A 12790-nucleotide genomic window follows, 5' to 3' on the forward strand; every position below is an offset into this window, starting at 1 on the left:
TAAAACCCTGTCTTTAAAAAAGAAATGTAAAAATATTGACCATGTGAGAGTTTGATAAAAATCAAATAATGCAATTTGCCACCTTTGCAGAATACAAAAACCAAACCAAATGAAAACAAACACAACCCTGCCCCCAATTACCCCAAAAGGTATATACACAAAGAAACACCATCTCAAAAAGAAAAATTAAAATTAAAGTGTCAGTGTCTGATACTCATTCTGAGACTTGTAACAGTGGTCTCAATCTTGTTTACATTTGGGTAAAAATGCAGAGACCTGGCCTGCTGTAAGCTATAAGCAATTCTTATCTGTACTATCATTCAGGAACCTCTGAGTTTGAAAAGGACCTGGGTCCCTGTATTCCTTACACTGGTCCTGGGAGGGGAGTGTGCTGTGCTGGCCTTGTTCATTGATTCCCTGGGTCTTGCTTTTAGGGTGCCTTCCTGGCTTAGAAACATTTACATTCTAAGGCCTTTTAAATGGCGAATGAGAAGTATTAATAAATAAGCTCATTACACATAATACACTGCAACCCTATCCACTGCTTAACAGGTTCTACTGGGAAATGAATCCAGTAGTTCCCGATGTATAGATTAGGTTTTGCTTACATTATTAAGTAGGTTAGGCCTGGGTCTGCAGTAGATAAAGGTCAGCAAAGTTTATCTGTGATGGGCCAGAATGTAAGCATATCTGGCTTTCTAGGTCAGATACTGAACTGTCTTTATAAATAACATAAAAACAACTAAAGGCAAGCTAATTGAATAACATTTAATTAACTGAAAAGAATAGGATTTCATCTATGAGTTTGTCAACTTCTTGTTTAATGGATCTACCATTTGTTTTACATTGGGATTAATGATCAATAAAGTTACAGATGCATTTAACCGTATTAAAGATATTTCAAAACACATACCATAAAAGACAATCTTTTATATTTTATTTAATTTCTTTTTTATAAGTAACACTATAATTAGGTTCCATATAAGTAGACACCAACTTAATCAGCCTCTTGATAAATAACTGTTGCCTTTAAAATAACTTGTATTTGCAAACATTAGATTCCAACTTACTCTTTGGATAGGAAAAGATGGCTTTTTCTTCTTTTCAACAGTATAAAGACTAACTTCTAGGTCACCTTTTGCATTTCGACATTCTTCTTGAACCCTAATAAAATATTGCAAGATAAAATAGTAAAAATAAACCAGTATTTTAATCATCAAATCTCAAAACCTACTAACTTCAAAATATAAAGTAGATCATTTTCATTGCATATGTCAATAGCAGTACATCTGCAAACCCCTACCCCGCTCACACTGGGATTTCCCCACTCCCAAGACCTCTAAGCACTTCCAGCTCATTTTCCTATTCCTCTAGGGTCTTTGAACCTCCCATCTCTGTTAGTATGTCCAGGAGTTTGTCTGCTTTAAGTACTTTATGTTACGTGGGGTTACACAACATCTGTTCTTTTGTAGATATCTTCTTTCACCTGGTAAGACAGTTTCAATTTTTGTTCATGGTACAACAGTTTCCAGAATATGACCTAAGAAACACCAATGTATGATTCTATCATACTCATTTACAAACTGAGATTTGATTTTTTTTTTCTACCACTTACTCACATTGAGTAAGCTTACAGTAAAAATCAGTGTGTGCATATCTAAGACCCTGCTTTCCATTCTACTTTCAAGAAATAAATTGTCTCAACTGTAGTCTAGCCTTGGCACTCATAAAATTAGCTTTTTTTTGCATTCCTACTCACAAAAGAAAGCAGAGAGGAAAAATAAACGACGAACACATACTGCTACTTTTGAGATATGTGTTGAAAATACTTGGTTAAAGGTATTTTATATGTTCTAACAGTTTAAATATATACATGTTACTAGTTTACATACAATCTATTATGAGTTCTTTTTCAGTATTATATTTCTTACTCTAGCCTAAGTGATAACTTCACACAATGATATTAGTGCATCACACTTTCAGTATTCCCAAGGCATTTATCACAAAGATGAGCACATTTAAAATGATGTTTGTTACATAATGAAGTAATTAGTATTAGTTAATATGAAACTAATACACAATTCAACTTGGCTAGAATATCTCAGTTACCAACTATCTCACTTGTAAATATAGGGCTTTGAATTTTTTAAAATAATTTTTATTGGATATTTATATTTCCAATGTTATCCTCTTCCCCCACCCAACCTGTCACCGTTTCCCCATGCTTCCATGAAGATGTTCCCACTCCCAACCATCCTCTCCCACTTCAGCACACTGGCATTCCCCTATACTGAAAAAACTAGCCATCATTAGACCAAAGGCCTCTCCTCCCATTGATACCAGACAATGCCATCCTCTGATACATATGCAACTGGAACTATGGGTCTCCCCATGTGTGCTCATTGGTTGGTGCTTTGGTCCCTGGGAATTCTGGGCGGGTTGGCTGATTGATATTCTTCTTCTTCCCATGAGGCTGCAAACAGGGACAGTGTCAACTCACCTACTAACACCACTATTTAGTTCATTCACCACCACTCTTCTGCTCCAAGCCATGAGGTCTCTTTCAGTGGCCATCTGGCTCCTAGGAGCATTGTTATGCATCTGCCGAACACCTTCAATTTGACCACTACGCCGAAGGCCAATATTTGGGGAAGAAGGTATGTCCATATTTGGACTACTCAGAGCTGAAGTGAAGGCAAAGAAAAATATAATTTTTTGAGCAAAGATACTAGTACTGTAGATTACAGCTCTCTGTAAACAAAACAAAAGTTTGAAATATAGGATTTGGGGGCTGGTAATGTAACACAGTGTTAGATTGCTGGCCTGGGATGTGCAAGGCCCTAGATCTGATCCTGGGCACCTCAAATAAGAGAGGACAGGAGGGCAAAGAGGAAGAGAGGACTGCTACAAATATGAAAGTGGCTTGTTATTCCTGGTGACATATTTTCTGTGCATCTTCATGTTTCGGCACTGTTATAAATAAAACAAGTACTCAGTAAACGTTGAAATTTTGTGTAATTCTTTTAGTTCTGTCAAAGCACTGTACATCAGCATTCACTATATGCACATACAAAACTGTGCCCAAAGATGATCGGAAGCATTCACTATATGTATAATAATAGTTCAAGATGCATCTTTTTAAAATCTAAATTTCATCTTTGCTTAGTCCATGAGGACGTTTCAGGGTAAACTAGGTGTGGAGAATTGCACACATGTAATTCTAACTCTTGGGAGCCTGAGGTTGTGAGCTGTAGACTACAGTAGGCTGCAGAGAGCAATCCTTTCTAAAAAACAATGTTTTGGAGTAAAACGTTTTACAAAACCTTCAAAACAAACAAAAACTGTAAAAGTCCAAGTGGAGGCTGGGGAGACAGCTCAGTCAGGAAGCAATCTTATGCAGGCACGAGGACCTGAGTTGGAATCTGTAGCACAGACTTCCAGTGTCATGTGCCTATGACTCCAGCACCTGAGGAGCAGCGTCAGACTGACCACGGAGATTGTTGACTAGCCAGTTTAGGTGAATTGGTGAGCAAGAGCAAGAAAAAAGTCACAAAAAATAAGGCAAGCAAACGAAGACACTTATCATTTATCTGTGGCTTCCCTATGCATGTGAACACTCATGTTCGTGTGAGCACACACATAGCAAACAAACAAACAAACAAACAAAAACAACAACAAAAAACTCACTCTCACTCTGTAACCCATGCTGTTTGAAAATTTACCACATCTGATACATTCAACCCACTGTGATCCTGGGGCATTAGCTAGACCCAGGACAGAAGTTAAAGCATGAGTCACCATTTCTAGCTAACAAAACATTTTAACATCAAAATTCACTTTCAAGATTAATAAGCAATAGAAGAATGCGGTGACATAACTTTTTTATTACTCTAGAAAGCTTTGTTAATTTTTTATATTTGCAAATCAAACACAAATATAAACTGCAATTTTCAACTACAAAAATAAACACTTGAAAACAAATGACCATAGGAAACAAGTCGGTGAAGTTCCACTGGCTAATGGCATTTCCAATCTACAGCAACTTAATGGTAGAGGGAGAAATAAATGTTGATTCCACTAATGAAGATCTAAATTAGGGATCTAAGAAACTCTGCCACACAGGAAAACTGAAATGGGTTAGACACTCCAAGAGACCCCAATGAAGAACACTTTTATTATAATTTGGTGAAATAACTAAAATATTTTGTGTATTGCCTATAATCCCAGGTCCATTTGGGGGTAAACATGATGACTGCTACTTGATGGATACCACAGTCAACTCAGCAGGACCTAATCACAAATAAAATATACAGAGCTTGGGATGTGGTTAAGTTGAGGAGACTTTGCTACATAAAACACTGAGCTCAAACCCTAGCACTAAGAAAAAAAATCTTGTAATTGCTTTTTATATTAAAAACATATTTCTTGGCAAACTTGAATAAAACAACTCAATATATACATATCAATCTTAGGTACATAGGCATATTTCACAGTAAATAAAAGAAGGTATACAATAGATAAGGATATTTATATTGTGGTTAGCAAGATGGCTAAAGGTAAAGCTGCTTGTTCTTCAGCTTGGTGACCTGATTTCTATCCCATGGACCAACATCTACATACATATATACATACTTACATGCAAAGTAAGATAGGGGAATTTCTTAAAAGAATAATTATTACTAAATAAAGTAAACAATCATATATTAACTTCTACTGTTTTCCGATCAAGCTGTTGTGCAAGTCCTATCCTAAGAGGAGGCCAGGCTTTTATGTACTGGCCTATTTTCATTCCTTCAGGAGAGAGGGATGATAAGCTGCTTTCAACAATGAAGGGCCAATTATTAGAACAGTACTTTCTAAACCTAAGGTGGCTTAAGTTTAAAAATTTCATAGATTGAGTTCCCCAACAAAAAAGCTAAACTTCTTCCAGGACTTCATTTCTAGAAATAAATGTAAATATTTTAAATATACTCAGTCAGGGGGTATATCGTATTTGAATACACTAACTACATTTTTTAGTCAGAACTAAATACAAGGTCATGGTACACTGGAATAGCTGATACTGTAAGTATAAATTAATAAAAAATGTTTGCATTGGTGTAAATAAAATAACTGAAATATGTTTTTTATACTTTCCACAAATGTACATCTACTTACCAACAGAAAATCTATGAAGTGGATACTGTGGATCAAATCCTTCATCAATCAGTCTTAGATCTTGTTCTCTCTGTAACTCCCTGATTATCCCATCAAGAATGCTTTCTTCTTGGTCATTGGTTTGCTGCCCAATTACCTGTTCTACTACCTCACCGTCACCTTAATGAGACAAAGACACAAAGTCGGATAAATTGATTACAGTTTAGTATACCTTAATATGGTAAAAAGAAGTAAAGTAAGCTTAACTTATACATTGTGAGAGAAGTAATTAGAAATAACAACATAAAAATAAAGTATGCATGAAACAACATTTTATGGGAATTTAAATAAATAATATATATATATATATATTTATAATTCACCATTTATATGTGATTTAATCAATAATACTAAATGAGGCATTATTATCAAGGCATTTTAAGGAATAACTGTAATGTTAAAGTTAAATAAGGCATTTTAAATATAATTTTCTATGTTACTTTCTAAGGGCAAAATAGGCAATTGGAGATTTGAGTGTTGGGTTTTCCTCTGCAACCCAGCTTGGCCTGGAACTCATTATACAGTCCTCCGTGGCCTGGAGCTTATGGGAACCCTGCCTCAGCTTTCTGAGTGCTGTGATGAGAGGTGTGAGCCAACATGTCTGGCTTGAGTAAAGAATAAATAAGCTTAGTCACAGTTACCTAAAATATTCTGTGTCTTTTGTTTATGAAAATTTTGTTCTAAAAGAAGTTAAATTTAACATATTTAAATAACATGGTCTTTTAAGTAAATAAATATTTTCTTTTAAAATAATACTAGAGTTTAAATAAGTAGAAAATTATTTTTATGATAAACTCAAATTCAACAGTTACCTTTGAGTGAAAACTTTAAACTTTGATCTATCTTAAATGCATCATGTCCTTTTTTCATCTTATCTTGTAATTAGACCAAACACTATTTGGTAGAGTAATGAAGTAATCAGCTCTTGTAAGAAATTAAGTATGCTAGATTAAGGTTTTCTTTAGATATTTTCAGTTTGATATTCTATTTATTATTCACATTCTCTTTTTGGTTAATAAATATTAAATTATCAAAGGAATCAATGTCACCTCATTTCGTTATAAATTTCTATTCCAATTTATTCTATACAGTTCACTTCAAGCCTTAATTCCCTAGCAAAGAAAGAACATTCAGAAGCCAGGTGTGATGGCACATAGCTATAATCCCCATTCTAAAAAGGCTAAGTAAGACCGGAGATAAGTGAATTCCTAGCTGCCCCAGGGCACATAGTGAGATCCTGTCTCAAAAAGACTTTAAGGAAAAAAGAAAATTCTACTTGCAAATCTGTAACTTACTCTTCTATAATGAAATGGAAGTTTTGAAGAACAAACCAATACAAAGATATTCCGTGGGAGAGGAAGCAGAAAAGACAGTACAGACAGCCGAAACATCTATTTAAACAGACCGGTCTTCTTCTCTTGGGTTCATTAAATGGAGGCTTTCAAAATGAACTATCAATGCTATAATCAATATAATTTAACCAATTATAAAAGCTTAATATAGCAGAGTTAGTAAGTTTAATCATTACCAGAAGTCACCATGCAGAAAAAGGTCATACATATGGTAGTGGTTTTTCACTGTGGTAGGTCAACAAATTACCTCTTGGGAATGTTATTGTTTGTCCTAAACCTCTTATTTGTGCACAGCAGAGCTAAACAATAAAAAACTACTGTGAGAAACTGAAATATGCACGTAAAGATTAATAGAAATAGTATACAATGAGCAATATAACATATTTGAAAACTCAGTGAGGAGCAAACATCTGAGAAGCTTTCAATTTGTGTTAGGAGGTAGCATACCATTAGCCACATATCCCAACTGTGGAATAAGCTGTTCATCTTTACAGTTTTCCCGTCCTGGTACCAGTCGTTGAAATTTTGTAGGATGAGGATTCCCATCGACATCCACCAAGAATGGGGGAGGCATGAGGTGAGGAGCTTGTTGAGTTTGTTCATCTAATACATAGTTATTGGCATCTCTGATGAGTGGCCGATAATCAGTATGGAAGAACATCTGATCTGGAATCTTTGGGACAGATGTTTTATTAGTGCTTAATGGAACAGAGAATGCACAATATGTGGCCTTATTTGCATTCCTATAGCATATATATTTTCTGAATCAGATAACTTTTATATTATCTCATACTTATGTATTGCTATATGTTCCCTCTAGGCAGAAACAAAAGACCTTTAAATTCCATGACTTCCTTTTTTTTTTCTTTTGAGATTGCACCTTATATATCTCTACCCTGGACAAGAAGTAAGGCATCCATCAGAACTTGTATATTTTAATTTGACTTAAAAGAAACACACAAACCTATATTGTGAGTTCTTATTTTTATTCAAGAGTAAATGAAGTATAATATGCATAACAAGAGAGATAAATATCAACTATATGAATTATATTTAAAGTATTGAGCTGACCTCAGTGATGGTAAGGTATCTTCCCACTATAACATTCCACAATCTACCCCAGCCACATAGCTAATAAAATACAAAGAAACAGTTAGGTGTGGTAAGACATGCCTATAATCATACCACTTGGGAAATAGGGTGGCAGGAAGGTTGATACCACCAGTTATTTAGGAAAAACCTTAAAGATGTGGATGGAGGCCTACATGTGTGACCTAACAAAATTAAATCAAAGCAATCTAAACAATTTTATAGCAAGCAACATGACTGAAACAATAACCATCAGGGAAAAAAAAAAAAAAAAACCTCTCAACTAAGAAAGCAAACAAACTTCTGAATTCTACAAGACCATTAAAGGATTAACAACAATGCCTCTCAGGCAATTACGCAAAATATAAAAAGGAATGCTACCAAAAATTTATCTATAAAGCCATCACTACCCTGATACAGACAGTATAAAAATAGATATTATAGACCAATATCGCCAATGAATATAGACCCACAAACCAAATTCATAGCCACATCAAAAACATCACTCAACATGATTAAATTGGCTTCAAATCCGAAGTGATGATTCAACATACATAAATAAGTAGGTCTAATACATCACTCAAAAAACAGACTCAAGGACAGATCACATGATAATCTCATTTAATTCAGAAAGACTTTTGACAAATCCTATTATGACAGAAGCCCCAAAGAAACAGAATAGAAGCAGCACATCTTGCTGGGTGGAAAGATGCCACAGGAGTTAAAGTCCATTTCCCAGAGCACAAACAGATCACACTTACTGACAACTTCAGCTCTATGGAGCTCCATCATACTCTCCACAGGCAGTGCAGTCATGTGAATGCATGTCACACACACAGACACACACACACACACACACACACACACACACACACACACACTAATATGCACATAAAAATAAAATCTTTTTTTTTAAAAATGTATGAGCTGGAGAGTCGATTCAGAAGGTAAACGCACTGATTGCTCTTCCAGAGGACTGGGGTTCAGTTCCCAGTACTCATATGGTGGCTCACAACCCTTGTATTTCCAGATCCAGGAAGATCTGACACCTTTTTTGGTCTCCACTGGCACCAGACATGCTTGTGATGTACAGACAAAATACTCATACACATAAAATTTATGAGTTAAAAATTCAAAACACATCTCAACATAATAAAGGCTAACTATATGAAAAATCTAGAGCCAGCAACAAACTCAGATAGATTTCCAAGTACTGTCATAAAAAGCAGGCCTATTTCCTTCATTTGTATTCAATACTGTGCCTGCAGTTTTACAAGACTAAGAAGAGACAGATATGGACATGATGCAAACAGGAAGTGAAAAAAATCGAATTATTTTCAGACAATATGACTTATACATACAAGGGTCTAAAGACGTTACATGGGGCTGGGAGAGATGGCTCAGCAGTTAAGAGCATTTATTGCCTTTGCAGAGGACCTGGGGTCAATTCCCAGCACCACAATAGGCTCACAATAATTTGTAAGTCGAGTTCTAAGGGACCCCTTTATGACTTGCAAGGGTACCAGGCATGCATATGATAAAAGGAAAATAAATACCCATAAACAAAAAATAAATAAATCTAATTTTCAAAAAATGGTTTCTGCAGAAAACATGTAGAGCTGATATTTCAGTAAGGTGGCAGGATATAAAATTAATATAAAACAATCAGCCTCTGTTTATAATACAAATGACAAAGACACTATTTACGAAATCAAAAAAAAAAAAACAAAAAAAATAAAACAATCTCACTCACAACAGTCTCAAGAACAAACTAAAATACCTTGTGATAAACCTAACCAAGGACTTTAAAAAATTGTGCACTGAAATCTTTAAATTACTCTAGAAGAAAAGAATCATGCTTTCTCTAATATACGGGCCCTAGGTGTCTCTCTCTCTCTCTCTCTCTCTCTCTCTCTCTCTCTCTTTCACACACACACACACACACACACACACATAGACACACGACATGAATGAAGAAGTGTCTGGGCTAACTTGAGGAGAGAAAAAGGGAAGGGAAGGGCATATGCTCAATATATATATATATATATATATATATATATATATATACTATGCTCAATAAAGTGCATAAAAATCTATGCAACACAATATACCATGTTTCAAGAATACATATAATGAAAAAGATTTATTTCTAAATGGTACTATCACAAATTATCTACAACAAAAAATTGTATACATATACTAACCTTTTCGTAGTATTTACTACATCCAAAGCCAAATAGCAACAAATGCCCATGAGAATCTGTGCAAGCAAAATGGTTTCCATCTGGTGAAAATTTACAATCAAACACTGCCCCGTGACCTTGGCCTTCAATCTGAAATTTAAAGGAGTGTTTTAAGTCACCTTAAGAGTCTTTTGCAAATATTAAGTAAGCAATAGTTTCTCCTGGTTATTCCCTTGGATTCTGTGATGAACCAACATTTCAATGTACTTTCTGGCGTCTGTAGCCAGAACCCAAGTGTAAATGGCAAAATTCTGACATATACTTAATGGAGAATAACATTGTGGCAGAAACAGTAAACAACTGCACCTAACATAAAAACCTATGAAATAATAAATGGATGCATCAGGACAGTTAAGAGGATCTATATGTACCCAACTTGACAAAGGTGCTATTCAGCAAAGTGAAGATATGTTTCTATCTTAATCTATAGGACAAATAAGCCTTTAAATAACTACCTTAAAATTAAACAATACAAATAAATTACTTAACAAAGGACATGGTATTATTACTGATCTGAATCTATATAAAATCTGTAGGAGTGAGCTCAAAGACTGATCTACAGTTTAGCATTGTTTAGTCTTAATAATTCTTAAGAAAAGGCCCCTAAACATGCATGATATGAGTATGGTCATCATAAAGGAATGGTGTTTTACTGAGAGAAATGATGTGTTTTACATAATTTGTGTGAGATTTATAACACGAGCATCTACACCAATATGCAAGACCCTGTAGGAAAAGCAAAAAGAAACCACAATCGGGTATGGCAGTACAGATGTAAACCAAGCACTTAAGGGGTATACACAAGTGCTGGGGAGATGTCTCAGCAGTTAAGAACAATGACTATTCTTCCAGAGGTCCTGAGTTCAATACACAGCAACCACATGGTGGCTCACAACCATCTGTAAAGGGATCTGATAGCCTCTTCTGGTGTGTTTGAAGACAGTTACAGTGTACTCATATAGATAAAATATACAAATCTTTAAAAGAGTTTAGAGGTAGTGCAGAAGGATCAGGAGTTAAAAGTCATCATTGCCTATAAGGAGAGTTTGATATATACTTGGACTAAATGAGACACCATTTCCTCCTCCTTCTCCAACAAGAAAAGAACATGTATATATACAAATTTATATTTTTCAATAAGTTTGGCTATGAAACTCATATAGCTGAAGTATATAGCAGAGACAGATACATGTATTGCAATAATTTTAATAATTATAAGTTAAAATTATGTTAATTATATTTGATTAGTAATAGTTACAAAATAGATCTTTTGGTATGTCAGTTTACACTTTAAATTCAATTTGATTGAAAAGTTTAGATGTAGACACCAAAATTTGAAAAATGCTAACAACCATGATAAATGGCTATGCGGAAAGGTCTAACTCTAAGCCCCTGGGTCATTCTCTGAATCATTTCACTGACTTAAACATAAGATGACAAAATGTTTCTTTGTCCTAGGCTACTGGATTATCAAAAACCAAAGTAAGATTTAATATGAAAATATGAACTTTATATACAGTTTTCTTACCATATTAAAGTAATTTCGTATTTTGGTCCCTCGGTCAAGGTCCCAAATAAAAATGTTCCCATCATGACCTGCTGAAAGTATAATCCTTTGATCAAATGGATGTGCTTCTAGAACAAATACTTCATCATCATGCCCCTGTAATGAAAATCAATATTAGAAATAAAGGTGCAACTCCAGATATCTAACTTATTTTTCCAAAAGTCTTTGAGTTCTAGAAGTCTGGTTGAGATGAATTAATGCATATCAACTGAATAGAATTCACTTGTGGATACTTCATAAATAACTATTATAGTTAGAGGTCCTTAAATGTACAACTACTGATTTTATATACCTGATGTCATGGACAAAAGACAGAGAAAGATGATTAATGCTCTCTAACCATTGAAATATAATTTGGAGATATAATATTTCACTAATTTGTTAAAAGCCACAGAAAGTACTGCAAGCAGGGTATGACGGCATATGTACTTCCAGCAATCAAGGCCACTAATTTTTTAAAAGCCACAGAAAATACAACAAACACAGTATGAGAGTTTATGTATTTCTGGCAGTCAAAGCATGGATGCAGGACAGTCAGAGGCCATCCTTGACTATATAGTAAGTTTGAACCCAGTTGGGAATATGCAATATAGGTTTTTAAAGTAAAGTAGAAGTTGCAGGACAGAGAAAGGAAAACAGGCCCTTCACTACAACATCTATCTACTCCATCTATCTAATCTTACTACCATAATAAAATATCTTATTGGTTTCCATCCAGTGTTTTCTATCACTTGTATCTGTGGTCTCAGAACTCATGAGGCTGTGGTAGGAAGATAAAAGGTCTGAAAGTATATAGTAAAACCTTACCTCAAAATACTATCTTAAGACTATCCTAAGACTAAATAATCAACCAAAGAATACCCATGGCTCCAGCAGGTGGGGGAGCACCTTTGGAGAGGCAGGAGCAGGGGAAATGGGCTGGGAAATTACAGAGGAAACTTGGAAGGGTGATAACATTTGAAATTCAAATAAACAAAATAACCAATAAAAAAAGAAAAAAAAAGAACAAGAAAAAAGAAAAAAAAGACTACCCTAAAATGTACAGTGCTAAGATGAATTACAAAATATACCATCAATAACTTGAAGAGAACCAAAATTCTTCCCTATGACTACTAAAAACATTCTTTCTCTGCTGAAACTACAACCTTTGTTTCAGAATCATCTAAACAGCCACTATTTCTTAGTTTCCTAAAAGTATATTCAATAAATCATATATTGATATTGATAATTCAAATGATAATGGCATATCTATTTTAGAGTACATTAGGGCAAAGTCTCTCCCACATCAGATCTGATCATTGCTAGAAATATACATTGGTGCCTCTTGGACTTTTTATAATCAG

At 34.7% G+C, this 12790-nt stretch overlaps 1 protein-coding gene across 1 annotated transcript in view; it reads right to left on the minus strand.

Annotated features, from left to right (window-relative positions):
• The window catches only part of BRWD3 (bromodomain and WD repeat domain containing 3), a gene marked incomplete at its 3' end in the record, with an annotated part of 87571 nt that overhangs the window by 28549 nt on the left and 46232 nt on the right, over nucleotides 1-12790 (minus strand). The window contains exons 15-20 of the mRNA XM_080909813.1: nucleotides 11409-11543; nucleotides 9842-9970; nucleotides 6996-7221; nucleotides 5158-5316; nucleotides 2501-2684; nucleotides 1071-1164 (exon numbers count right to left, since the gene is read on the minus strand). Of these exons, the coding sequence (XP_080765939.1) occupies nucleotides 1071-1164; nucleotides 2501-2684; nucleotides 5158-5316; nucleotides 6996-7221; nucleotides 9842-9970; nucleotides 11409-11543 (927 nt within the window). The remainder of the gene's footprint in view (nucleotides 1-1070; nucleotides 1165-2500; nucleotides 2685-5157; nucleotides 5317-6995; nucleotides 7222-9841; nucleotides 9971-11408; nucleotides 11544-12790) is intronic.

The sequence above is a fragment of the Micromys minutus genome (genome assembly GCF_963924665.1).
Source record: "Micromys minutus genome assembly, chromosome: X".
Taxonomy (NCBI): Eukaryota; Metazoa; Chordata; class Mammalia; order Rodentia; family Muridae; genus Micromys; species Micromys minutus.